The sequence below is a fragment of the Amia ocellicauda genome, chromosome 3 (genome assembly GCF_036373705.1).
Source record: "Amia ocellicauda isolate fAmiCal2 chromosome 3, fAmiCal2.hap1, whole genome shotgun sequence".
NCBI classification, from domain to species: domain Eukaryota; kingdom Metazoa; phylum Chordata; class Actinopteri; order Amiiformes; family Amiidae; genus Amia; species Amia ocellicauda.
In genome coordinates, this window is record NC_089852.1 from 2,460,944 (window position 1) to 2,485,886 (window position 24,943).

The following is a 24,943-nucleotide window of genomic DNA, read 5'->3' on the forward strand; positions in this document are numbered from 1 at the left end:
TAGTTATAGTTATAAAAAAAATGACTCGGAAGTGTTCGGTATTTTTTGTATTATATTTGAAGTAAATATCATCCAGAGGAAACCTAAATAGAGATTCTTATTTGTATTGCTTGTGTTGCCACAATTAAATACCGAACACCTTCGTGGCATTCGCATTACGACTTCTACTTCTACTGACAATGATGATAATAATGATAATAATCCACTCATCTATTCTTCTTTGAATCACTGCCAATCTGTCAAACAAACCCCGCCTCCTAGATCGAGGGTCTGCCTCAGCAGTCTTGTATGCTCAGGAATATTCATGAAGCCGCTACCAGAGACAGCACTCCGGCCATAAAGCGCTCGTCAGGCCAGGTGAACTCACTGCTGGTTGACATAATAACTCGTATGTGTTAAGAAAGGGTGTCTGTAATACAATCCAGCTGCATTGTGTTCAAAAATGCAACTGGAACTCTTTGAACTCTGTTACTCCCACAATGCATTGTGACTCAAAGGCGGTAGAAAAGAGGGAGTTGACTATTTTGTTTAAATAGAAGATCTTTACCCCTGGGTCCCATTTCCTGGCGTCGCAGCTGCGCAGACTGCAGCCACCATGCACCCTTTCATTCCCTGCATGGCACCTTGATGTGGTGCTGGACTCGCTTTCCAAGGCCCTTGAGCCACGGCAGCGAACTGACCTCGAGCTAGTCTCACTGAAGACTGCGCTTCTGCTGGCCAAACGCATGAGCGAGACACACTCTCCGTGTGTCTGTTTTGTGGGAGAAGGCTCCAGGGTTTCGTTCTGGCCTAACCCTGCGTTCCTCCCAAAAGTGCTGTCTCCCTTCCATGTGAACAGGCCTGTAGAGTTGATGGCTTTCCGCCCTCCTCCAAAGAGTCGGCTGCCCCTGCTTTGCCCCCTGCGGACACTCAGCGCTCGGACCAGTTGTTTGTGTCCTACGGATCGGTTTACAGTGACATTATGCCTTATTGCTTTGGTTCAGAGTACAAATAAAATGGTACAATTCACAATTGTTTGCCAATAAATTTGTTAACGAAAAACATAAAATTGTGATCTGTTTCCTTCCAATCATAGCAATAGACCAGTGTGTGTGTCTGCTTTTATGCATATCTGTCTGTATGGCAGTGTCTCTTTATGTACACAAACATACAGTGAGCTACAGACTCTTCCATCTCCCTCTTTATACCAAAGATGGTATACATTTGAGAAGACAAAAATGAAATACATGGATGCACATATTCACAAACGTGAATTCACAGCCATAGTCTGACTTGTGGCACAGAGCATTGCGACAGGAAGTGCAGTGTTAACCTTTATGTTTGCCTAAAAGGTATCAGAACTGCAATGCTGTGGTAATGGGAGTTCTGGAAAGTTTTTAAAAACCACCTGAATTAAAAGTATTCCTTAAAAACAATCCAAAAGTCAAAATCAAAATCCCACACAACAGTCCAATACAGTCTACTCCCATGGACAGTCTCTGCAGCGAGACTATCAAAAGACAACTTGCAGCCGTGTCCAATCAGCTGCAAGCTTTCTAGTCCCAAAATACAAACCAATACATATGTTGAAATATAACAATCATCGGGGTTGGGCATTATGGACTCTGTGTCTCTTATCCTCGCTGTCACAGAGACACCTGCGGGCTGCGCAGTGCAAATGCCTCTACGCGTACCAGACCTTACCAAGATGGCCGCCGTCGCAGCCCATCAAGGCGTCGCCTCCGCCTGGGTGGATGACGTTCCCCGTGACGCTGTCGGTGTTGTTGTGGAGTCGCTGTTTAATGACGTCACCACAAATGGTGAACTCTCCGGGCGCTTTTGTGTGTCTGTTCCGCGGATTTGCCCTCTGCCCCCCCCCCAGCGCATTCGCACCGTTATCCCTCGGTGGAGATGGACTGGCCGAGGAGTTAGGCAGTCGGGGGGCCTCGCCGGTCTGGAGAAAATGAATAAAGGGTGGCTGGAGCTGGAGAGTGACCCGGGTGGGTATTGGCGCTGCCGGGACCCGGGCTGGGGGCGAGGTGTGTGCTGCGCGGCACTGGCTGCGCTGTGGCTCCGGATACTTCGGACCCGTGTTTACGAGCCGGGCGCACGGTCTCCAGCCTCCTGCACACCTTGCTGTTATTATCGTTATTACTGATAAATACGCATCTGTTGTCTGCAAAAAACTTTCTGTGTCTACCTGGGAATGTTTATATCTTTATAATCGATACGTGCATTGTCTTGCAGTAGATCTGTTACTGTTGTTTGCAGCCATTGCTCTTGCAGAAAGCTGGGTGAAAGGGCGAGCTATTGCACTGGGACCCCAACCACTGTGTAATAAGCTGCATAAGTCCAGTTATATTGAGTTCTAGTGTCTAAATCCGACTTGTTTGTGTGTGTGTGTTTATTGCAGGACTCTTCACGTTACTGGTGGAGGATTTTGGTAAGTTGTTTCCCTACATATCCGGCCAATACAAATGTTAGCAAGATGTGTTGAGCTCTGCAGAATGGCTGTGTTAGTAACAATGCAGTTACTTTGGTAAATGCTTTCCATTGGACAGTCAGGATGCGTAACATGTTTAATATGTGATCAGTCCTTTCATGTCCGGCTCAGGTGCCATTGTGATGAAGTGCATCATCAGGTGGTGCTGTAGTGATGGCATTGTGAGGATGACTTCTGTTGCTCTGCTTTGATTGTGGTTACAATGTCCTGTGCTGTTCAGGAATGATACGATTGTAGGTATCGGACAACATTCAGCATCACAGAGTAAACAGTTGATGATGGTTTGTGTGTGTGGCAGGTGTAAAAGGTGTCCAGGTGGAGGAGATCTACGATCTACAGAGCAAATGCCAGAGGTAAACACTCTCTGTTATCATTGTGTGGGAATATTACTATAGGCTTGTGTTTAGTCCTGCCTGATGTGTCGAATTGTGAAGACTGACCACAGCGTCTCTCTCCAGCCCCGTGTACGGCTTCATCTTCCTCTTTAAGTGGATCGAAGAGCGGAGGTCGAGGAGGAAGGTGTCCACGCTGGTGGACGAGACGTCCGTCATCGATGATGATATCGTGAATGACATGTTCTTTGCTCACCAGGTGTGTGTTGCGACTGACTGGAATGTGTTTTTAATTTTTGTTTTTGTAAACGTATCTTTGGCACAGAAACCCTGCTTGGTTTCTGAGCTACGCTGTTGCTGCTGCTGTTATCTTTCAGCCTTTGGTCTCACAACTCAATAATAATGAATCGGTTATATTAAAGTGAACCCACAGTGGAAAGGACTGTTAATAAAGTCCCTTTCACACTCAAATACCATTAAAAAGCCGGCAGCATGGTTGTATGGTTGTGTGTTTGTGTGGTGTGGTCACTGGACACAGCGGTCACAGATCATTTGAACCAGTGAACCCAGTTTGAGGCTTGTCTCTCGGTTCTGGTCACGTAACGAGAGGCATTGCGGGGTCTTGACATATACTATACTAAAAAGCATTATGCTGCATCGTGTTTATCTCTATATCCACCAGAAGTCTGGGTGTGCAGATCTGAGATTAATTGATTGCTCAAAACAACTTATTTTATTTTTCATTTAAAGTTTGACATTACTGCCTTTACTATCCGTTTCTGTGTTATGGTCACAATCACAAATTGTTGGTCAAAGAGGCTTAACTGGGTTAAGATTTGAGAAGCATTTTTCTAGCATCTTGACTAGGTCCCGAGGTGGAGAGTCGCTTGTCGATATGCCGGCACACAGACCTTGCCGGCAACAAATTGCCACGAAAAAGGCTGCAGAAGTTTCTGTGTGAATGGGGCTTTTGTGATTCGTGTCCAGGAAATCCCTGAGTTTTGTATGAAATTGAGTTTTCTCCTCGAATTTCAGCTCATTCCCAATTCCTGTGCCACCCATGCCTTGCTGAGTGTCCTCCTGAACTGCAACGACGTGGACCTGGGACTGACACTCAGTCGCATGAAGGAGTTCACCAAAGGCTTCAGCCCAGAGGTGAGTCTGGAATTATCTAGATTACAAGAAATGTATCACAAGAATCGATGGATTTTATTTCGACGCTGCACTTTTAAGATGGTTTAATGTATTATTGTGCACCTTGTCTGCTTGATGTTGACACACACAGGTTACATTTGCAAGTGTGTGTGCTTTGTTGTGCAATTTGTGTAAGAAACGGCAGGCAGGCTTTAATGGACGCCCTGCCCAGTGACTACAAGTCAAATAAAAGCGTCTCTCTTTATTCACAGAGTAAAGGCTATGCAATCGGAAACGCTCCAGAGCTGGCAAAAGCCCACAACAGCCATGCGAGGTAGGAGAGCGGGAAGAGTTCGCGGCGCTTCCAGGGCTCTGTCTGTAATCGTTTTGCTACAGATTTATTTCCGTTGGTCCTCTCTCTGTCTGCCTCCATCTTGACTCGTGTGGAAGAGTCTGTCGATGATGCCGCTTTGATCGACGCGCAGCCGTTAACTGTCCCCGTGTTCAAGGTGTCCAGTGATTGGTGTTTTAGAGAGGGATGTAAAACCTGCAGGGTCGCCCTCTACAGGCCAAGCTTGTCACGGAGGCGCAGTGCCGTCTCTCTCGGCCCGGCAGGCGGCGGTACCGTCCGCGGGCGGGTTCTGATTCGCTCTGGTTTCCCCGCAGACCCGAGCCTAGACACCTCCCGGAGAAGCAGAACGGCATCAGCGCGGTGCGGACCATGGAGGCCTTCCACTTTGTCAGCTACGTGCCCATCAAGGGCCGTCTGTTTGAGCTCGATGGGCTGAAGGCCTATCCTATAGATCACGGTAGGGCGGGGCCGTCCGGGCTGTGGGCACATCCCGGGGCCGTGTTGCGCTCTGCCCGATCCCGGGTTTGGCCTCCTCCGCGGTGTGGTTCGAGTCTGATGGGATCTCTTGACCCGTTTGTGTCCCCAGGGCCTTGGGGGGAGGAGGAGGAATGGACGGATAAAGCCAGACGTGTTATCATGGAGAGAATAGGCCTTGCTACTGCTGGGTGAGGCTTCCATTATTGAAATGATTACTGCTAGGCCTATATTCTTTTTTTTTTTTTTAGAGAATTATTAAGTAAGTGCCTGGATTCGGCCCACGGTCCTTCACTGTAACTCATGTAATGAATTCCTCCTGACACTTTTGCCTCGACAGCTGAGCCGAACCACATTGTTTGATTTTACTGGCGTCGTATTTCCTGTAGTGCCTTGAACGTTACATTAAACTCTCCCAGCGACCTAAAGTATTTCTACTGTCCCGCCCTCGGTCAACCTCAGGGAGCCGTACCACGATATCCGCTTCAACCTGATGGCTGTCGTCCCGGACAGGAGGATAAAGTACGAGTCCAAACTGCACGTCCTGAAGATGAACAGACAGACGGTGCTGGAGGGCCTGCAGCAGGTACGGGGGTCTCGTTCAAACCTCATCCGTGGGTCGCTTTCTACTCTGACATCCACACTCACCTATCCATGAATTAATTAATCGATTCAGGATGAACCGAGGTCCCTTCTCATCTCAAACAAGTGTCCCAGACTCCCAAGCAGGAGGCCTGTGTTGTCCGGGGCCTTAATATGCCTGTATTTGCTTGTTCTTGGAGCCAGGAGTTCATCGCACCACTAGACAGAACAAGGGTCTTTAATATCGATATTTTATTCATGTTATAATTATAAGAATGTTTTTGAATGTTCCCACATTGTCTCTTCAGCCACATCGCTGGGGATTTTGTTCAGATTGTGACGCCTCTCTGTGTGAAGAAGTGTCTCCTGTTTTCTGTCTTGAATGCCTTGAAGCCCAATTTCCATTTGTGTCCCGGGTGCGTGTGTCCCTGCTGATCTGGAAAAGCTCCTCTGGTTTGATGTGGTCGATGGCTTTCATGATTTTTAAGACTTGAATCAAGTCCCCACGTAGTCTCCTCTGTTCCAGGGTGAAAAGTTCCCTCAGTCTCTCTTATTGTGTTGGATTTATTTATTATGTTTCAATAAATTCGTCCAACACAGTAAATGATGATGAAAAGCTGTAGTGGCCGTGGTTCTGTCTTGGTGGGCGGGTCGCAGATCATGCCTGTCCTGTTTCATGCTCTCGTCTTGCAGCTGATCCGCGTTACTCAGCCCGAGCTCGTTCAGGACCGTAAGCAGCCGGACGCCTCCTCTCCGGAAGACTCCTCTCCCACTGTGAAGAAGGAGCCCGAGGCCGAGCCGGGGCTGGCGCCAGGCCCCGAGGAGACCCAGCGCACAGGTGTGTACCGGTCCGTTAGGCCGCAGGAAAGTGTTTGAGGCTGCCGATGAAGCCACGTTTATCCCCCAAGTTGAGCCACAGAACGAGGGTTTGTGTGCAGAGGAAGCCGGATATTTTAAGAATGGATTCCTAATCTATATATTCCTCCTTTTTCTTTTGTTTAGATTCTACAGGTTTTTCGGCTTCCCAGGGCCACCCCCCTTCCACTCCCAGCCCCGGCGGCCGCGCCAAAGGCCAAGGAAAACAGGTGAACGGACCCCCGGTCACCCCCAGCCCCATCGTACAGCGGCTGCCCGCCTTCCTGGACAACCACAACTACGCCAAGTCCCCCATGCAGGTAAGAGCCAGGGTCGTGTCTGTTTCTCAGGACAGGCAGAGTCTTTTGCTCCCGAGACGTGCCGTCGTGAATGTGGGGGGAGTCCGGAACAATAAATCACGCAGGAGGGACGCCGCACCCGGTTGGGGCCGTTTTGAGGTTGGGTTTTAACCGGTACTTTGCCGCGATCGCCAGGAGGAAGAGGACCTGGCGGCAGGAGTGGGACGCTCCCGAGTCCCGGCTCCCCCCCGCCACCCCTACTCGGACGACGACGAGGACTACGAGGACGAAGAGGAGGAGGACTGTGCCAGCACCGAGACACCCGTCAGGTCAGCCCCGAGACTCGCCATTTTCAATCGAGACCGATGTCCATTATTCGTTTTTTTATTTTAATGTATTTTGGTTATGTTAACCCTTCCGTTCCGGTGCCTAGAGAACCCACACTGAGACCCGCACCGCCGTGCCTCACGCTCTGCCTCACCCCACAGGTACAAGAGGAAGCCGGGCCTGAAGCCGCCGGCAGGGACGGGCCCCGGGGAGGAGCCGCGGTCCCTCCTACAGCCCAGCGCCATCAAGGTTTTGGCGGAGAAGCTGAAGGAGACACAAAAGAAAGACCTGTCCGTCCCGCTGTCCATCAAGACGGCTGCCGCGGGGGGCATCTGCATCAGCGCCGCCTCGCAGCCCTCGCCCACGCCCAGCAACGAGAGCACGGACACGGCCTCCGAGATCGGCAGCGCCTTCAACTCGCCGCTGCGCTCGCCCATCCGCTCGGCCAGTGCCACGCGGCCCTCCAGCCCCGTGACCTCACACCTGTCCAAGGTGCTGTTCGGCGAGGAGGAGGGCCTGCTGCGGCTCGACTGCCTGCGCTACAACCGCGCCGTGCGTGACCTGGGGCCGGCCGTCAGCTCCGCGCTGCTGCACCTGCAGGACGACGGCGTGCTCTGCACCCTCGCGCACACAGGTCAGTGTGTGTCCCCTCGGTCTCCCTCCCTCCCTCCCTCGCCTCCTCCTCGTCTCCCTCCCTCCCTCCCTCTCCCTCTCTCTCTCTCGCCTCCTCCTCCTCGTCTCCCTCCCTCCCTCTCTCTCTCTCTCTCCCTCTCTCACGCGTCCCCATCTCCCTCTCTCTCGCTTCCCCTTCTCCCTTTCTCTCTCCTCTCCGTCTCTCTCTCTCGTGTGTCTCTCTCTCTCTCTCTCTCTCTCTCGTGTGTGTCTCTCTCCCCCCTCCCTCTCCGTCTCTCTCCCGTGTCTCTCTCTTCCCTCTCCTTCTCTCTCGTGTGAGGCTTAGCAGCCTCTTCTGTGGGTATTCGTGTAAATCCTGAAATGCAGAGTAGAAGAGAACTCTTTTTCTTCCTCGGGATTTGATTGAAATTAAATCGTACATTTGAATTGTGTTTTGTGACGTATGGAATGAAGAGTCTTTGACGGAGACACCCGGAGCTCTGCCCGTCTCCGAGATCCTCTCCTCTAACGCAAGATCTGCCCAATCGAAGACGTGCGATTAAAGGAAATAGTGCATCGTGTTGCTGTTTGTCCGGCACTTTTTTCTCCATTTCTTTTCTCTCTTACCCTCCCCCCCTCTCTCTGTCCGTCTGTCCCTCTCCCTCTGTCTCTGTCCTCCTCTCTCTGTCACTGTCCCCCCGCCCTCTCTCCCTCTCAGTAAATACAATTGAAGAAGCTCAAGTGCGTCAAGGGCTTTCACACACAGACGTAGCCCTCTCGGCTCTCAAGTCTTAATTCCCTCTCTTGTCTGTGCGCTCCTGGACTCCTGGAGGGAAAAAACACCAATTAAGCTCTAAGGACTCTCCTTTCTTTTCTCTCCTCCACCTGTGTGTCAGAGTCGTGTCGCTCTGTCCCGGCGGCGAGTTCTCCCCGGGTTCAGCGCTCCTTCAAACACGAGGACAGGAGAGCGATTTTAAACGAGGGGGGGTCACTGCGCTCGCTCCTCTGTCATTTGGTTTCTGGTAATTAAACGATGGTGGATTTTACCCGTAATCGACCTGTGTTTTTTCTAAATGCCTACAGTTCCTGTGTCAAGCGGCGTCTGCTTGTTCAGTTTCATTCGACGCAGTCAATTTAACACTCTTTCCCGTGTGTTGTATTTACATTGTGACGCCCCGTGGAGTGTAATTTGAGACGCCTCCCCCTCCGGACTGCCCTGTGAGATCTCGGGTGGGGATTTGGGAAACCGAGAGGCTGGGTCACGGTGTGCAGTGAGGTTCATACAGTGCGCTGCGCTCAAAACAGAGACCGAGAAATGTAAACAAAGCACTAGCTCCTCTCGAGCCTAAACTACACAATTAATTGATGAAAAGACAAACGAGACAATATAGCAAACCAACCGGTCTGTGATCAGTAATTGCTGTAATGTCCCTTAACCAAAAGGAATTCTTCTTCTCTAGTACTCACAACAAAACGTTCCCCATCTCCTCTCCCTCCACTCCATCGATCGGGCCAGCAATCGGGCTCCCCATAAACTGTCCCCGCCTGGACCTGGGCCTCGCAGAGGGGGTCTCTCACTGCGCCCTCTGGCACGGCACCACATTGTATTTTCCCTCTGTTTTAGGAGAGCGAAATGCAGAGTTCACCAAGAGCTCCCACTCCAAGGAGGGAGACGGGGAAAAGGAGAGACCGGGCGCCTCCGTGGACAGCAAGACGGAGGACAGTAAGGACGCCGCGGAGCTCCGGCGCTGCAAGGAGAGGGCGGACCCCGGGGACAACGGCAAGAAGCCCCCCGGAGACAAGTACTCCCCGAAAGTACGTGCCGGCGTCCGTCTCTGCGTCTCTGTGTGAGAAATGGGATTGAAGAGATGTTGTAGAAGTGAAGAAGTGTAGATGTAAGAAGTTAGAGCTCAGATGTCTGCCGTCTTGTCTCCCCGTAGGAGCTGTTGGCTCTGCTCAAGTACGTCGAGGCCGATATCGCCAACTACGAGGTCTCTCTCAAGGAGGAGGTGGAGAAGAGGAAAAAGTACAAGGTGAGGCATTTGGAGGATATCTGAGCATCGGGGCTAGTTCGCGTGACCTTGTTTGATTGCTGCCTTGTCGTGGCACGCCGGGAGGGGGACGTGAAGCCTGAGGGATGGGGGGAGAGTCTGGCGTCGAGGGGTTTTGATTTTGAGAGGAGCGTCTCTGTTTCCCTGCAGATCGACGATCAGAGGAGGACCCACAACTACGACGAGTTCATTTGCACCTTCATATCTATGCTGGCGCAGGAAGGTAAGATCTGCGATTGTGTTTGTGCATGAGACAGAAGTCATATTTTAACTAAAATAAAAAGAATAGATTGTGAAATAGATTACACTTTTATGAGTTTGTGTCTGTTAGAACTGATACATTATTCATCTGGTCATAAATATCTATGTTTATACAGCCTACCAGGTTTATTGACATTGTTTTTTGTTCGCTCTGGTATCTTCTCTCGCTCTCCTGTCTCTGTCGTGTTTGGTCTGGTCACCTCTGTCGCTCTGCTGTCTCTTGCGTGTTTGGTCTGGTATCTTCTCTCGTTCTGCTGTCTCTGATGTGTTTGGTCTGGTATCTTCTCTCGCTCTCCTGTGCCTGGCATGTTTGCTCTTATAACCTCTCTCGCTCTGCCGTCCCTCAGGCATGCTGGCCAGCCTGGTGGAGCAGAACATCTCTGTGCGGCGCCGGCAGGGCGTCAGCATCGGCCGCCTCCACAAACAGAGGAAGCCTGACCGCAGGAAACGATCCCGGCCGTACAAGGCGAAGCGGCAGTGATGCGGACCGGCGGCGCGCCTGCGTGTGCCGAGCAGTGGACGCCGCCCTCGGTGTGCCGACCCTGGCTGACCGACTGGGAGACCCGCCGCCGGGCTGAGCGACACCGTGATCCCAGCCGACCGCGGGGACCGGAGAAACGTTGCATTTTACTCCCCGCCGAAGCCGCTTTGCTTTGATCGGGAGGCAGGGGGAGCCATTTTACGCGTAGAGAATGAAGCTCATCACTCCAGGAAGCCTTTTTAATTTGTCGTCATTCTCAGCGATCGCTCACAGTCGCGTGCCGAGTTGTGTGTTTTTACCTGTGCCACACCGGGTAGGGAGGTAAAAGCACGAATCATGAAAATAATCTAAAAATGCAAAGAGACATTGATGGATTTCCCAGAATCCTAGAGGGATGGTCTCCTTTTACGAGACGAAAGGGTTGTTTAGACGTTTCTGCTCCGATGACAGATGTAGAGATGTTCTGCTAAAGGAAGTGACCGCTGCGGTTCTGAGGTGGCGGCTGCTTTCATCCCGGTTAGTGCGGCACGGGACTTGGTTTTCATCTTCGGGGGGTAAAAACAACACACTGGGTCCTGGAGTTCCCGTTTCATGACCAATTCTGCATAGACCAGCTGCAGCTGTTTCCACTTTGCTCCGTTCCAGACCTGCCTAGCGTCCCTGTGTTCCTGTACATATGTCTGTGTCTGTTCCGCCTGTTTCCCTTGTATCTGAATTGTTCTTTTCCGCGTCGGCCGTCGCCTGATCGATGTCTGGTTCTTTTCCGGTTCCGGAGTGCAGAGATCCGCGCGGTGCGGGATCGGAAGAGGTTTTTCTTAATTTAATAAATGTCCGTTTTGTTGATGGAGCCCAGAGATGTTTGCGTCCCTGCGAAGCTCTTCTCCGGCGCTCTGCCGTTTCTTTAGGGGTGTCTGAACGCTTTTGGGGAGCCCCATATTTACCCTTCGATGTCCTTTATATTGATCAGTATGAGTCGTGATCAATTCTCTGGATAGTCACTCTAGATTGATGATTGAGGAACTTTGTGAGGATTAGGATTGTTGAAATAAAGGGACGTAAGTGTATCCTCTGTATTTTTAATGCATTTTAATCATATCTGTATAAGCGTGCAGGCGATGCATATTGACGCCCGCGCCGTCGGGACGGGTGGCTGATCGACTATATCTGTACAGAACGTTTTTTGCCCTGTGAAAACGGCTTTTTGTATTATTAAAGCTTAATTAAGAAACTCCTGCACTTGTCTGTCATTTTGTTGTAGACGACAGTATCACAAAATAAGCCAATCACCGTGTCGCCTGAAAAGAGGGGAACAACTTGACAAAGCGTCGACAAAGTGAGTGTGTGTGTGTGTGTGAGTGTGTGTGTGTGTGTGTGTGTGTGTGTTGGTTGCTGCTTGGTGTGTGTGTGAGTGTGTGTGTGTGTTGGTTGCTGCTTGGTGTGTGTGTGAGTGTGTGAGTGTGTGTGTGTGTGTGTGTGTGTGTTGGTTGCTGCTTGGTGTGTGTGAGTGTGTGTGTGTGTGAGTGTGTGTGTGTGTGTTGGTTGCTGCTTGGTGTGTGTGTGAGTGTGTGTGTGTGTGTGTGTGTGTGTGTGTGTGTTGGTTGCTGCTTGGTGTGTGTGTGAGTGTGTGTGTGTGTTGGTTGCTGCTTGGTGTGTGTGTGAGTGTGTGTGTGTGTGAGTGTGTGTGTGTGTGTTGGTTGCTGCTTGGTGTGTGTGAGTGTCAGTGTTGGTTGCCGCTCATGTCAGCAGTTGCACAGAGATGTCAGTCGCTGCCAGGGTAGCTGTAGTGTTAGTGGCAGCAATCTGTCAGTGTGCTAATAAAGTTACTTATACAATATAGTCAAAGTGAAGGGGCTGAAGTGTAATCTTCGAGATTTACATACAACTTTTATTTTAGTTTTTAATTGAATCCTTGACAACGAAACACTAGTAGTCATAAATCTTGATTCTGGGTCGGCCTGGCCTGTCGACAGGGCCACAGCCGCTCTGTTTTATTGGCCGAGCTCTGGGACGTCCGCAGAATGAGGACCTTGGCCTCCGTAGCCTGGAAGTCTGTCCTCCTGCAGTGACTGTCATCCACCACTAGATGGAGCAACAACTACAGGACTGGTTTGTCTCTGAAGTTATTCTGTGTCATCGTATAATCGAAGCTTCCTGCTGACGAGGTCTTTGAGCGGGCGGTGCTGCAGTGAGATTTACCCCGCCGGTCTCTGCCACGGACCCGGCTCGCTCCTGCCCACGTCTCGGAAGAGAGAGAGAGAGACCCACTCCACACCCCCACCTCTCGCTACATCCCCATGCGTTTCCAACGGGCAGGCTCGTTGTGTGTTCGCCTCATGTGTGCCGTTTCTGTCAGGCGTGTGGCCGTGCGCTGAGATGGGAAGGCTGACGTTGATGTGTAGCTGTGTGTCGCAACCCCCCCCCCGAAGGCAAACGCAGACGTACACATGCTTTCTGCCCTCTGCTCCAGTTCCCCAGCATTTCGGGCCCGGCCTGCTGTTCTCTGAATGGACTGCAGTCTGGTTTTATTCCTTTACATTATATTCAATAAGGGCTGGAGTCTGAGCTACAGCAAACAGAACCAGCACCTTTAATTAGAACATAAGAAAGTGTCCAGTCGAGAGGAGGCCATTCGCCCCATCGTGCTCGTTTGGTGTCCATTAATAACTAAGTGATCAAGGATCCTATCCAGTCTGTTTCTGAATGTTCCCAAATTGTCTCTTCAGCCACATCGCTGGGGAGTTTGTTTAGATTGTGACGCCTCTCTGTGTGAAGAAGTGTCTCCTGTTTTCTGTCTTGAATGTCTTGAAGCCCAATTTCCATTTGTGTCCCCGGGTGCGTGTGTCCCTGCTGATCTGGAAAAGCTCCTCTGGGGGTGGGGTAGCATTATATGTTTTATATGTATGACATTGAGGCAGAAGAACTCAAATTAGATCCTGCTAACGAAACCGAATCTTTGTGGGTGAAACTTTTGAACAAGAGATCTGGAGGATTAGCGGTAGGAGTGTGTTACAGGCCACCAAACTCAGATATTCAGAAAGATGTTTCATTGTACAGTGTAATCAGGACTGCAAGTAGCAAGGATGTGGCTGTTATCATGGGGGACAGTTGGGACTACAGATGCAGAAATAGAAATGGTTGAGATGGTAAATGACTGCTTTCTAACTCAATTTCTCAGGGAACCAACCAGAGAGAGAGCATGCATTGACTTGATCTTTTCAAATGACCAAGATAGAGTCAGAGGGACACTAGTTAGAGAACCAATGGCAAACTGTGATCACAACATGGTTAGCTTTGAGGCATTCTTTCAAAAAACAAGGACTAAGTCTAAAACAATGGTCCACAATTTTAGGAAAGCAAACCTTGAAGGTATGAGGTGGCACTTAGAAGAGGTAGACTGGAGCACACTGGACACAGATTCAGCTGAAAATGGATGGGTATATTTTAAGAATATACTAGTTGAGGCTCAGGAGCAATTTGTACCAAAACGTAGCAAATTGAGGACCAAAAAACATCGGCTAAATTGGTTTAATAGAGGTATGCAAAAAAATATCAAGAGGAAGAAAATGTTGTATAGCGCATACAAAAGGGATGGAGATTAAACAAAATACAAAGAATATGTTGAGCTGCAAAGAGATCTTAAAAAATGGATCAGGAAAGCAAAGAGGGGAATAGAAAGAAACATAGCTCTTGGAGCTAAAACTAATGCAAAGAGCTTTTTTCAATATTACAACAGCAAGATGTCAATAAAGGAGGAAGTGAAACAGATAAAGGCAGAAATGGGAGTATCTTGGAAAACGATCAAGATGTGGCAAATATTCTAAATGAGTATTTCACAGAGGTTTTTACAAAATAAAAAACAGATGACATGCCACAGGTTGACAATCAGTCCAGTCAAACCCTCAGAGAGATCAGGATAAATGAGGAGGAGATAGTAAAGGGACTAGCAAAAACAAACAAATCACCTGGGCCAGATGGGATATTTCCAACAGTACTTAAAGAAATGAGGGAAATTATTTATAGGCCGCTAACTAAAATATTCCAGATGACACTTAGAACAGGGGATGTGCCAACTGACTGGAAGACAGCAAATGTCAAACCAATCCACAAGAAAGGGGACAAAACTGAGCCAGGAAATTACAGACCAATCAGTCTCACCTGCATCACCTGTAAAATGTTGGAGAAAATGAATAGAAAATAGAGGAGCATCTCAATGAAAACCATATTCTTGGAGATAGTCAACATGGGTTTAGACGAGGCAGATCATGTCTGACTATGATATGATAGTCTTACTTACATATGATATGATATACTTAGATTTTCAAAAAGCTTTTGATAAGGTTCCACCCCAAAGACTGATCCTCAAATTGGAAGCTGTAGCCATTCAGGGTAATGTAAGTAGATGGATTATGAACTGGTTGATGTATAGGAAACAGAGGGTGTTGATAGGAGGAGTCGCTTCTAACTGGAGTGATGTTGTGAACAAGTGTAAGGTATTACATGCAGGTAACGAAAATGTCCACTATAATGACACTATGGGAGGAATAGAACTAGATGAAGTAACGCATGAGAAAGACCTAGGAGTCTATGTGGACTCCTCACTTTCTCCATCCAAACATACATTCCCTTCAAACCTGGAATAAGTCTGGTTGCTCTCCTCAGATCTAAATACAATAAGCACAGATCCTAGGACACATGAACTGACGAGTGCAGACATGATAGATTGTGTCCATGTTGTGTGCTCAGGGCTGGGGGGGCATAAGTCATCATTAGGCCACAGTGTTACAGTCTGAACATGTTGCCCCTCCATGTATGTGTCTTATGACTGGCGCACAATCATAGAAACATGACCTGGCCTCTCCTTTGAATACAAATAACCACCGTGCCGAAGCAAATACTAATCACAACGTGTATTGATTGTGTTTGGCACGAGATGCAACAACAGCAACCCCCAGCCTCAGTAAAAGTCTTTGAAACAAACCCAACTCTTTTCTTGAAGGCGCTGCGGGAAAAGACTTGTGGTTTTGCAGGAAATCTTTGCCATCTTGCCTGTTTGTCTTAGGGACTGTGAGTTTATGCCGCCTACACTTCAGTTAAAAAGCACAGAAGTCACTGGAAAACTTTAATATACAGCGAGGTTTTGCATCGATAACCACAGGTGACACTAAATTATATAATCAAAACACACACTAGCGTGGGGGTGTGCATTCACTGAGGGCTGCAATTTCCCTGCCTTTAATTCTCAACTACTTAACAATTTTTTTACTTAACTGGTCACAATTACCATCTGTCACGTGTTTAGCAGACGAGTGATTAAACTGGCCCGTAAAACCTGCCGGGTCCAGCCCTCCAGCACTGAAGATGGCAGGGCGGAGAGGTGGTTATGCAAGAGGAAAAGCAGACAGAGATGCACCTTGCAAGTGAGTCTCACCCTTTTGCAAAAGGAGTCTTATTAGCATTGCTTTAACCGCCACAAGCTTTTAGGGGCCTTGTATTTACCCATCCATCTCCTTTATATTGATTAGTACAAGTTGTGAACTTAAACAAGTATTATTCAACTCTAAAGGGATTTAACTTTGGTAGGACATGATCTGTGGGGGTTAGTCACGTGACAAATCAGCAGTCATTTGGGGAAGTTATGCAAAGCAGCCCTCAGTGCTCATTTTCAACTGTACCAGAAGGTTTAAGATGGGTTTAGGATTTAGTTTATGCTAAGGGTGCCAATTAGGAAGACTCCGATTAGGTGGTGAAGTGAATTATTCCAGATTGTTTGTTTGCTGAGAGGGATCAGTTGAGCCGGGGGTTAAGATATATAACACACTAGCTTTAAGTACAGCTAGAATCTCAACTGTAATCAACACCAAAAGTCAGAAGCTATGACCAGTCCGTAACTCAGTGTTTCAGTTGACCAGGTAGAAACACAACACTAAGCCTAATGGATTGGAGTTTGATGGGAAATGAAAACCTAACCCTAGACCAGCTCTAATCCTCAACTTAACTATGACGTAACTAGTCCTATATTACTTGGAAACAACATAAAGGTAAACCTAAATTCCTGGAGACTCCTGGACATTCCTCAGGCCTTGGTAATGTGCTTAAAATGCTGGCAACCGGAGTTTAAATTAGACTGCTTCTTTTTTTATTTAAATTGTTTGTGCTCTGGAAAGAATCCCAGAGATAAAACCATCAACCAAACAAATCTGCCTCCATTTGCATATCACAGTCAAGACTGAATTACTAATCACGAGTTCATGAAAGAAAAAACTTGTAATGTCATAAGATCCACAAACCACAAACCGTTTATAAGCATATCCAGAGGAAAACGATTCTGATTATTATTAGTGCTATTCCATTTTACATAGATTATAAAGGCAGGAAAGTGCAGCTGTTTTCCTTCAGCACGGTGTCCTTGTGCCGAGGCTGAGTGCCGAGTCCTGCCGGCCACACCGAGGCCCGGAAACATCAATCACTCAATCAATTCTCCAATCAGTCGAATGGGATTCCCTCGCTCCAGGTCCAGGGATGAGCAGCTCCTTGGCAGAGCCCTAATTTTAATCCCCTAAGTATGCTGCTCCATAATATCGATAAGTGAGACTGTCAGAATGAGGAATCGCGTCTGTGACAATTGAACAGAGATGTATAGATATTTACGGGTAATTGAATTAATTCCAATCAGGTACGCTTTCCGTCTGTCGGAGTCGATTTGGAGGAAGTCCCTCTGAAGGAGTTGCGTAACCTTGAGGTGGGCTGTGTGGGTTATGTTTTATTCATTTCGGATCGCACTGTACAGAGAGCTTGGCATCGCGACAAAAGGGATTTTTTTTATGTGGCCTGAGGGAATCCTGTTTATTTCCTTATCAAAGAACCCTTGGAAACCAGGGGCCCCTGAGGTTATAGAAATCTGCTCCTGGATGCCACGTAGTTCAGATCCATCCGAGGCTATGGAGACCCAAAATCAACACCCCTGTCCGCATTAATCTATTCAAACACTTGTGAACTGACAACTTGTGGTTTAAAGTTTATCTAATTGAATTGTACATGTAGGGTTTAAAACACTTTTTCTTTAAAGGTGTCTGTTTTTAACTTTGCTCTTTTTTTTAACAAGGTCCATTTTAACTGTTGACTGGCATCTTTGTGCACCATGAGAGTTGAGGAAACTTTGGAGAAGATCTTTGATGGGTCTGTTATGTACCTTAATCAATAAACCCTTGATGTGAAACTGGTGCAACAATTCCAGCACAACAGTCTTGACCCATTAGCAGTGCAACCTGACCCTGAGCCATCTTCTAAAGATGACCAATCAGACTGGTTTGATGAACGGTACCAGCCCTGGATGGGTCCAGGCGGAGATCTCCTTGTTGGAGATGCATGGCCATGTGACCAGTTTCTCAGCACCGTTATGCAGATCACATTCGACCAGTGGTCTCCAGTCCTGGTCCTGAGAGCCCCTATGCAGCAGGTTTTAGAGATCACTCTTCTATCACTGATTTATAAACACTTGGAAGTTTTTCATTCTGATCGGTGAAGCTGGTGGTAAATTCAGTCATTTAGAATCCATTGGAGCATCACCTGAATACAGTGCAGCCTCTTGAGGGCAGAATTGCCTTGGCTGAGTTGCTTAATTGATTAATAACTTGCATGTGTTCCCTGTACTTGAAATTTGATGATTTAGGGTGACCTATAAGAAGAAGTGGATTGGGCCTCCCCAGGACCTGGGTCTAACCAAAATCCTCCAAATCAGAATAAGATGGCCTACCCTGGTTAGGCATTTTTTAACAGGCGCGGTTGTGTTTTGCATGATTAGAATATCTTTACCTCTGAATAGTAATCCGCTCTGACTGGACCGATGCTGGGGGCAGCTGAGACAAATTCTCTGTCTGGCGGGGCTTTTGAATAACGACTAAAGTGCCCAGAGTTCGCGTGTGAAAGTCCTGAGTGTGCCTTGATGTCTTGTCTTGAATGCCTCGAAGCCCAGTTTCCATTTGTGTCCCTGGGTTCATGTGTCCAGATCATCAGGGAAACACGCACCTGGGGACACAAATGGAAATTGGGCTTCAAGGCATTCAAGACAGAAAACAGGAGACACTTCTTCACACAGAGAGGCGTCACAATCTGAACAAACTCCCCAGCGATGTGGCTGAAGAGACAATTTGGGAACATTCAGAAACAGACTGGATAGGATCCTTGATCACTTAGTTATTAATGGACACCAAACGAGCACGATGGGGCGAATGGGCTCCTCTCGACTGTCAACCCTCTTCTGTATTTAATGCCCCTTTAAAAACAGCGTGACTGCGCCGCTCGTCGCCGAGGCCTGCTCACACGCACCCCCGCCTGCCACGACGTGCGCGCTCCCCCAGCCCCGGCGTCAGGGCGCGCACGCTGCGTCCGCCCCGCGCAGGTTGCCGGATTGTAGGTGATGATGGCGGAAGAGGAGCACCGCTGATTCTCTCTCTGTTCTTTTTTATTTTCACATACGAAACTGCTCGTAGATACGAATCTCTCTCTCTCTCCGTCTCCTCACCCGAGACCATGGGCAACGAAGCCAGCCTGGAGGGAGGCGGGCAGCCCGGCGAGCCCGGCTCCGCCGTCTCGATGGCAGGAGCTCCGGGGTCCATTTCAGCACCACCGGGCTCTGGACAGCTCCCCAAGCCCAGCAATGGTGCTGCAGCCGGGGGAGGCGGCGCGGCCGGAGCCGGGGCGGGGATTAGCAGGTACGCCGGCGGAGGGGCTGTGCTTTATCCCCGGGTCCGGGCGTTTAATGTCCAAATGCGGTGGAGCTCCGGGGATCCCGGGCATTGCATAAGATATTTTCTGCTCCCACTGAATGGTGTCCGTGTGTGATTGCCTGTGTGTGTGAGAGAGTGAAGAGAAAGACGATGGCATTTCTTTATCTCCCCGATCATTGAATACTAGAATATAGAAGAGTGCATTTCAGAGGCTGGATGGGTGCATAATTAATGTACATATCCAATGGGGAATGGGTATTAATATCTGCATCCATTGCATACAAATGATCGTGCTGAAATGTGACAAATGTGCCAGTGAGTGATATACATCCACTGGTTTGTATCCCCCTTTCTCTCCGGTCATTTGAAACCGGATACTGGGATGCTTGTGGTTACTGACTGCATTTACACTTCAACCTGCCGGGTCTGCCGGGTCTGCCGTGGCTCCACACCGTGTTTATTTCCGCAGGAGTGTGACGGTCCTGCCTTGATTTATGATGGAGAGGCTGAGACGAGGCGTGTGTAGCATCCGATAGGCAGCAGGAGCCGTGTTACGTGTATACGATTGTGTATTCATTTAATGAACTATAAATGATTAAATCTGAACTTAGCTGGGGTAGCTCGAAGATATTTACTCGTAAGTCCTTATTGCAACACTGTTGTAGCTCTCGTTCATTTATTGATTTGGTTACTGGTGTGAAAAAACGCCTCTCAAACGACGTGTCCATGCTTTGCTCAAAGTCGGCTGCTGTAGTGCTACACATTTCTAAGGCTGATTATTTCGGGTTCCTTATTTACATGTGAAACATGTTTTTATGCCAATGATAACTTATGCACAGTGTGAAAAAAAGGCATCACAGTCATACAAATAGGGGGTTATATACTGCATTTAATAGACCATAACGCTTCTGCAATGACAACGGCTAATTTCATAATACAAATGCTACAAAGAGGGGAAATAAAATAGGTTACTTAATTTCACCTCGTTACAGTGCAAGCCCGGAGCTCATGGACATGCGATAATGGAAATGATTATGCTGGCCGCACGCTGATGGATGCACACTTTGGGTTGGCAAATGGTCGGTTAGAGACCGTTATATTACAGCACAAAGACGCCTCCATCCACACGGTGTAGTAGTAGTAGAGTACGGTAATGGAGACAGGCTGCACATACATAGATACACAAACGTTAACCATTTACAAGAGCGATTCTTGTAAGTGTCAAAAAACCGAGCTGCAGCTGGAAGGGCAGGCGTGCTCCGTTTTCAGGGGTGTGGGGGGTGAAGGTACGCGACGCGGTGTTTTTTTTTCCGAAATACTGCTTTGTTCATGTGGAGCACACTCTTGTTGTTATTATGGTGTAAGGTGTGTATATCGGTGGGGGTGGGGCACGACGGCGGCGATGTGTATGAGGATTGTACAAACACAGATGCGCACAGAAGCGCATGGGATGCCACCGTTTCACTCCGTCTCATTGTGCTGCTGCTGTTTGAGAGACCCTGTGCGATACGAGCAGCGGCACTAATTGCATCTGAAATCTAGTGAATATGTGCTATTGGTCTGGTACCAAATTACTGATGAACTCCTAAAGATATTCTTTGGTAAATGCATTATGTGAGCTTTGCAAAGGAAACCAGACCATCTTCCGATGCAGCTTTAACCTTTCCCCCCCCTTTTGTGTCACCCGTAACCCGTAATAATGACTTATGACTCCCTATATTAATCGGCCTCTGATTAGGATACTCACTCATGAATCACGATTATTAGCAAGTGTTGTGACAAGCTGAATGGCCAGATTGCTTCAGCTGGCAGGTGAGGTGTTAAGCCTGTGAGTTAGTCACGTACAGATATGCACATGCTTGTGTGTCAAGTGGTGCAAGTCTGATCAACTGTCCAGTTACTGCAATAGTATGAACACCTGCTTTTTCATTTCACAAGTAACAATGTGATGCAATATTTCCTCCTTCTTGGTCGGTTTTGTGTTCTAGGTGATTGGGAGGTGGGTAGGATTCTGAAACCTAGTTTTAACCCAGTCCTCCTCCTTTAAGATAAGACACATTTAGTATGGTGTCAACGGCAGGCGTTGGTAAAGCTTGTAGCTGCAGATTTCTGCCTCCAATGAAAACATGCAGATCACAGGGAATACGCCCCCCTCTGAAGTCAGACTAGGTTTGTATGCGTTTCTAGTGTCAGCAGGCTTTAAGAGTAGTGGAGGAAGTAAAATAAATTGGAGTACATGATGTGGCAGTGTAACTGGGGTGTAAATGGTTTTCTGGCTCATGTGTGTATTGTAGGGTGTGGTAGGTCCATATCATGGCTCTACTGTGGCCTCAAATTCAATTCAAGGAAGTTCACGAGCAAATAAGCATGGTTTTTTAGATACTGCTATTGAAACTATATGACATTCCTGTTATTTGGGATCTCTTAAAAGGTGTACATGCATGAATAAAGAGGGATTTGTAACAGACTCCTGCAGACCTCGAGAAGATGTCCCATGGCTGTTCGTGCAAGCCATCTTACACAAGGTAATAGTTTTGTGCACAAAAAAGAAGGAGATCTGAGACCAATCATTAGCAGATGCATGAAGAAATAATTTATTTGGAGAAACAATAATTGCGACTAAGTGAAACAGTGCATTGAAAACATTGTGCATTGCCGGTTGTATGGCTGTTTGCTGAGGAACACAGGTTGAGTGTCTCACAGAGGTTCCTGCAAACATATTTGTATAACAATGCAGCTGTCTTGGGATTTACTGTTGCACAACTCTTGTTTTGGTTAGTTTTTATTAATGGGCAGTACTGCATTTACTGGCACCCTAAGGCTTGACGAGGCCAGCTCAAGGTGCTTTGTACCTGCAGTAGTTATCTCAACACTGAGTCCAATTATCCTGTATAGACCTCCAGGGACAGCAGTTGTGTTGAAGACCTGTTCCTGCAGCCACACCGCTCTCTTCAAATCAAGTTATTAACTCAACTGACACCGCGATAAACAGAACCACTGATGGTGCTGCTCATTAAAGATTTTGACTCCTGCCACCTGGAGATCTCACGGTTTATGTTCTCGTTAAAAGAAAAACAACAGGTTGCACTGTGGCGCTCGTAATGTGATACAGGGATTAAAACGAAGCGCTCGTCCTCTAAGTGGCAAAAGCAAAATGAGAGATTTTGTTTCAGAGAAGCAGAGCTGGTGTCGAACTGTCCACGTATGAAAAAGACCCTGTGATTGCCTGCTGAAAGGGGATATGCTCAGAGTAATTGAGTTATTTGCACATTTAAAATGATTTACCGAGATAGCTTGCTGACTCCAGAGTCATTCACAGTGCTGCTCTGGAGTTCACTGATGAGCCGTTATAAAAAACAATAAAAACAGAAAGCCATTGTTTCAGATGCACATATTTACAGTAGTGCTTCATTTTACTTTACACAACCAGGTGAAGGAGACAGTTGACTCTATACACACTTATATGGAGGAAGATTAATAGTGTATATAGTCTGCACAGCATTTTGTTGTTACTTTGTTTCTCTGCATGTCCTGTTGTTGGTATGTATAGTTGTCTCCTGTTGCTTGAGCTGAAATTGGTCTTGTAACTCAACCTGGAACCGCTGATTGTGAGGAAGTGGGCTGGGGATGCGTCTCACAGACTGATCAGATAGACTCCCCTCCTCTGGGGCATTTAGTGGCATCGCGGCAGAGAGGAGTATTTACTCTACAGCCATCTGATGCCAGTAAGGAGGCTTACATAGTGTGAGCTTGTGCACCAAAGCCTGTGAAGCATTCATTTACACTCTCACCTTAAGGACTCTTCTCCGAGGCTTTATTAATCAAAACACAAATGGAAAAACTGAGAAAAGACACCAGGGGATTTGAAACTCACTTGACAACACAGAACGGATGAACCGTCCTTTTAAGAGAGGTGAGAATGACTTTTCCATAGAACCTGAGAAAATACTTTTGTCTTTTTGGCCAAACTGTTAAGAATCAAAAATAGACTTTCATTAACAACATGCCAGGGCTGAATTAATCCGGTGGACTTTTGCATAAAAAACATAAACGCTACAGCTGAGATTTAACATTTTATTTGAACCCTGACTACGAATGATGGTCCTTACTGAAAGGTGTTCTCCGAATTTGTACCATTACTGGATCAAACTCAGTGCCGGTTCTTTGTCGGTGTCAGTTATTTCCATTCTTGGTGAGTTTAAATGCCTCTCGGCGAGAAGCAGAGGCAGTGGTTTGGATTTACATCTGACAAAGTGATTAAGACTGAACATAAATCAAGCGTCGATCTCAGCTGCTTCCTGTGTCTTCTGTCCGCCGTACCTGAGCAGTCGAAGAGGGGGATGAAGCATCGCTTGCACAGCGGCTCAGAAAAGCCCCTTTTGAGCTTTTGTTTGACGCTGACAGCTCGCATTCAACTCCTGAGAATAAATTAATTGGAAGTTGGTATCTTCTGTGTGTTGAGACCTGTTTAATCCAAATCTCAGCACACAGTCCCTTGTAAGCTTTGGCAGAGGCAGCGTGCAGTCATGTGATTCAAAACATTTGCACACTATTGCTAAATATATATAAGCAGGTAAATTAGGAAGATGACTATAATCCGACAGAAATAATGCATTTTAAGGTAAAGCTATTTTTAGCTTTTGGCCGCTTTTGGATTGATGACTTTTCTCTTCTGGTTCACTGTTGCTCACATTCTAATTAATCCCTTTATTAAACATAGCATGAAATAAGTGACACAGCTAAGCTACTGGCGATTAAAAACATTACACAAAACACGGAAAGAGGGAAGACTTACACGTTCATGCTCTTTCCTATCCATTCATTTGAAACATCTCTCACACTCAGCCTGATGGAGACGCACTGGGGGCCCGGGTTGCTCCTCTGAGCTGCGTGTTAGGCGCAGCTGTGAACACGCCTGTCTGTTTAGTATGTTCCCCAGGTTCAGATGAATTGCATGTTGACTGAAGAGCACCGTCAACGTGCTCAGATATACTCAGTGGATGCCCTTCTCAAGCTGTTTCAGCCTTGCCACGTAGTATGTGAGCTGAACTATAGCACCAATTAGCATGATATACTTAATGAAACCTTGGATTTCATTAATTAATGCAGGCTGGGAAACCCACGCCTCCATGTGCACATGAGGTTCAGCTCTTGGACTTTAGTTGGCACGTTACCACCGGTCACACCCATGCTGCGCCAGAGCATTCTGCACGGAGCGTAAATAACGTGAATCTTGTCTCCTTGTGTGACTCTGCGCTGCGCCGCCATCACCAGTTGTGTGTGGCTGACGGCTCTCAAGATCTGCGCGGCTCTGTCCTGATTTTAAAATTGTAATTGCAGATCGCCGCCCCAGGAAATGATTGTACTGACTTTAAAACATCGCTGAACTTACAAATGTTCTGGAGCAGGAATTAATGAACATTATACTCAACACCCATTGCAAGTTAGTGGGGTGTGTTAAAGCAAGAGTCTGCACTGAAATGACTGCAGTCAACAGATCTTGATCACTCTGCATACAGTGTTTCTCAGCTACTCTAAGATTTTGGGAAATGTATACCAGAAAATAGCCCAGGACTTCAGATATTGGGGAGCATAAATACCCTGAATTTACACACCTGCCTTCTGTACAGGTCTGAAATACTAACTGTTGTCTGTTATTTAACCTTTGTATATATTCTTGATATATATATTGATTGTGCCCTTTGTTTGATTAATCCTCAATCTCTGCAGAACCATGAAGTCCTGTTGAGGTTGAGATCAGTTATCAACAGAGTGAAAGACCCAAGAGGTTGAGTAGGCTTCGACACTCATTAGGATTTGGCCGGGGCAATTGCATTAACACCCCTGTGTTTGCAAACTTTGCAGGGAGGCCTTTAATGTCCAACGTGTTGACAGGACCGTGCTTTGGCATTTCTCTTCTAAAAGACTGCCCTCTCTACAGCCGTGATTCCCAGCCAGCGTGCCGTTGTGGCTCT

At 47.6% G+C, this 24,943-nt stretch overlaps 2 protein-coding genes across 2 annotated transcripts in view; both read left to right on the forward strand.

Annotated features, from left to right (window-relative positions):
- Nucleotides 1-1,778: 1,778 nt before the first annotated feature.
- bap1 (BRCA1 associated deubiquitinase 1) lies at nucleotides 1,779-11,473 on the forward strand. The gene is made up of 17 exons (XM_066697709.1): nucleotides 1,779-1,979; nucleotides 2,393-2,422; nucleotides 2,781-2,835; nucleotides 2,941-3,073; nucleotides 3,850-3,969; nucleotides 4,221-4,282; nucleotides 4,615-4,757; nucleotides 4,887-4,965; nucleotides 5,237-5,360; nucleotides 6,050-6,194; nucleotides 6,359-6,531; nucleotides 6,706-6,839; nucleotides 6,999-7,471; nucleotides 9,074-9,264; nucleotides 9,390-9,482; nucleotides 9,651-9,723; nucleotides 10,109-11,473. The coding sequence occupies exons 1-17, from the start codon at nucleotides 1,943-1,945 to the stop codon at nucleotides 10,240-10,242; spliced, it is 2,199 nt and encodes a 732-aa protein (XP_066553806.1). The 5' UTR covers nucleotides 1,779-1,942; the 3' UTR covers nucleotides 10,243-11,473.
- A 7,298-nt stretch (nucleotides 11,474-18,771) lies between these two features.
- Nucleotides 18,772-24,943, forward strand: part of LOC136746955 (protein bassoon-like) — a 79,710-nt gene continuing 73,538 nt past the window's right edge. The window contains exon 1 of the mRNA XM_066699864.1: nucleotides 18,772-18,953. Within this exon, the coding sequence (XP_066555961.1) occupies nucleotides 18,772-18,953 (182 nt within the window). The remainder of the gene's footprint in view (nucleotides 18,954-24,943) is intronic.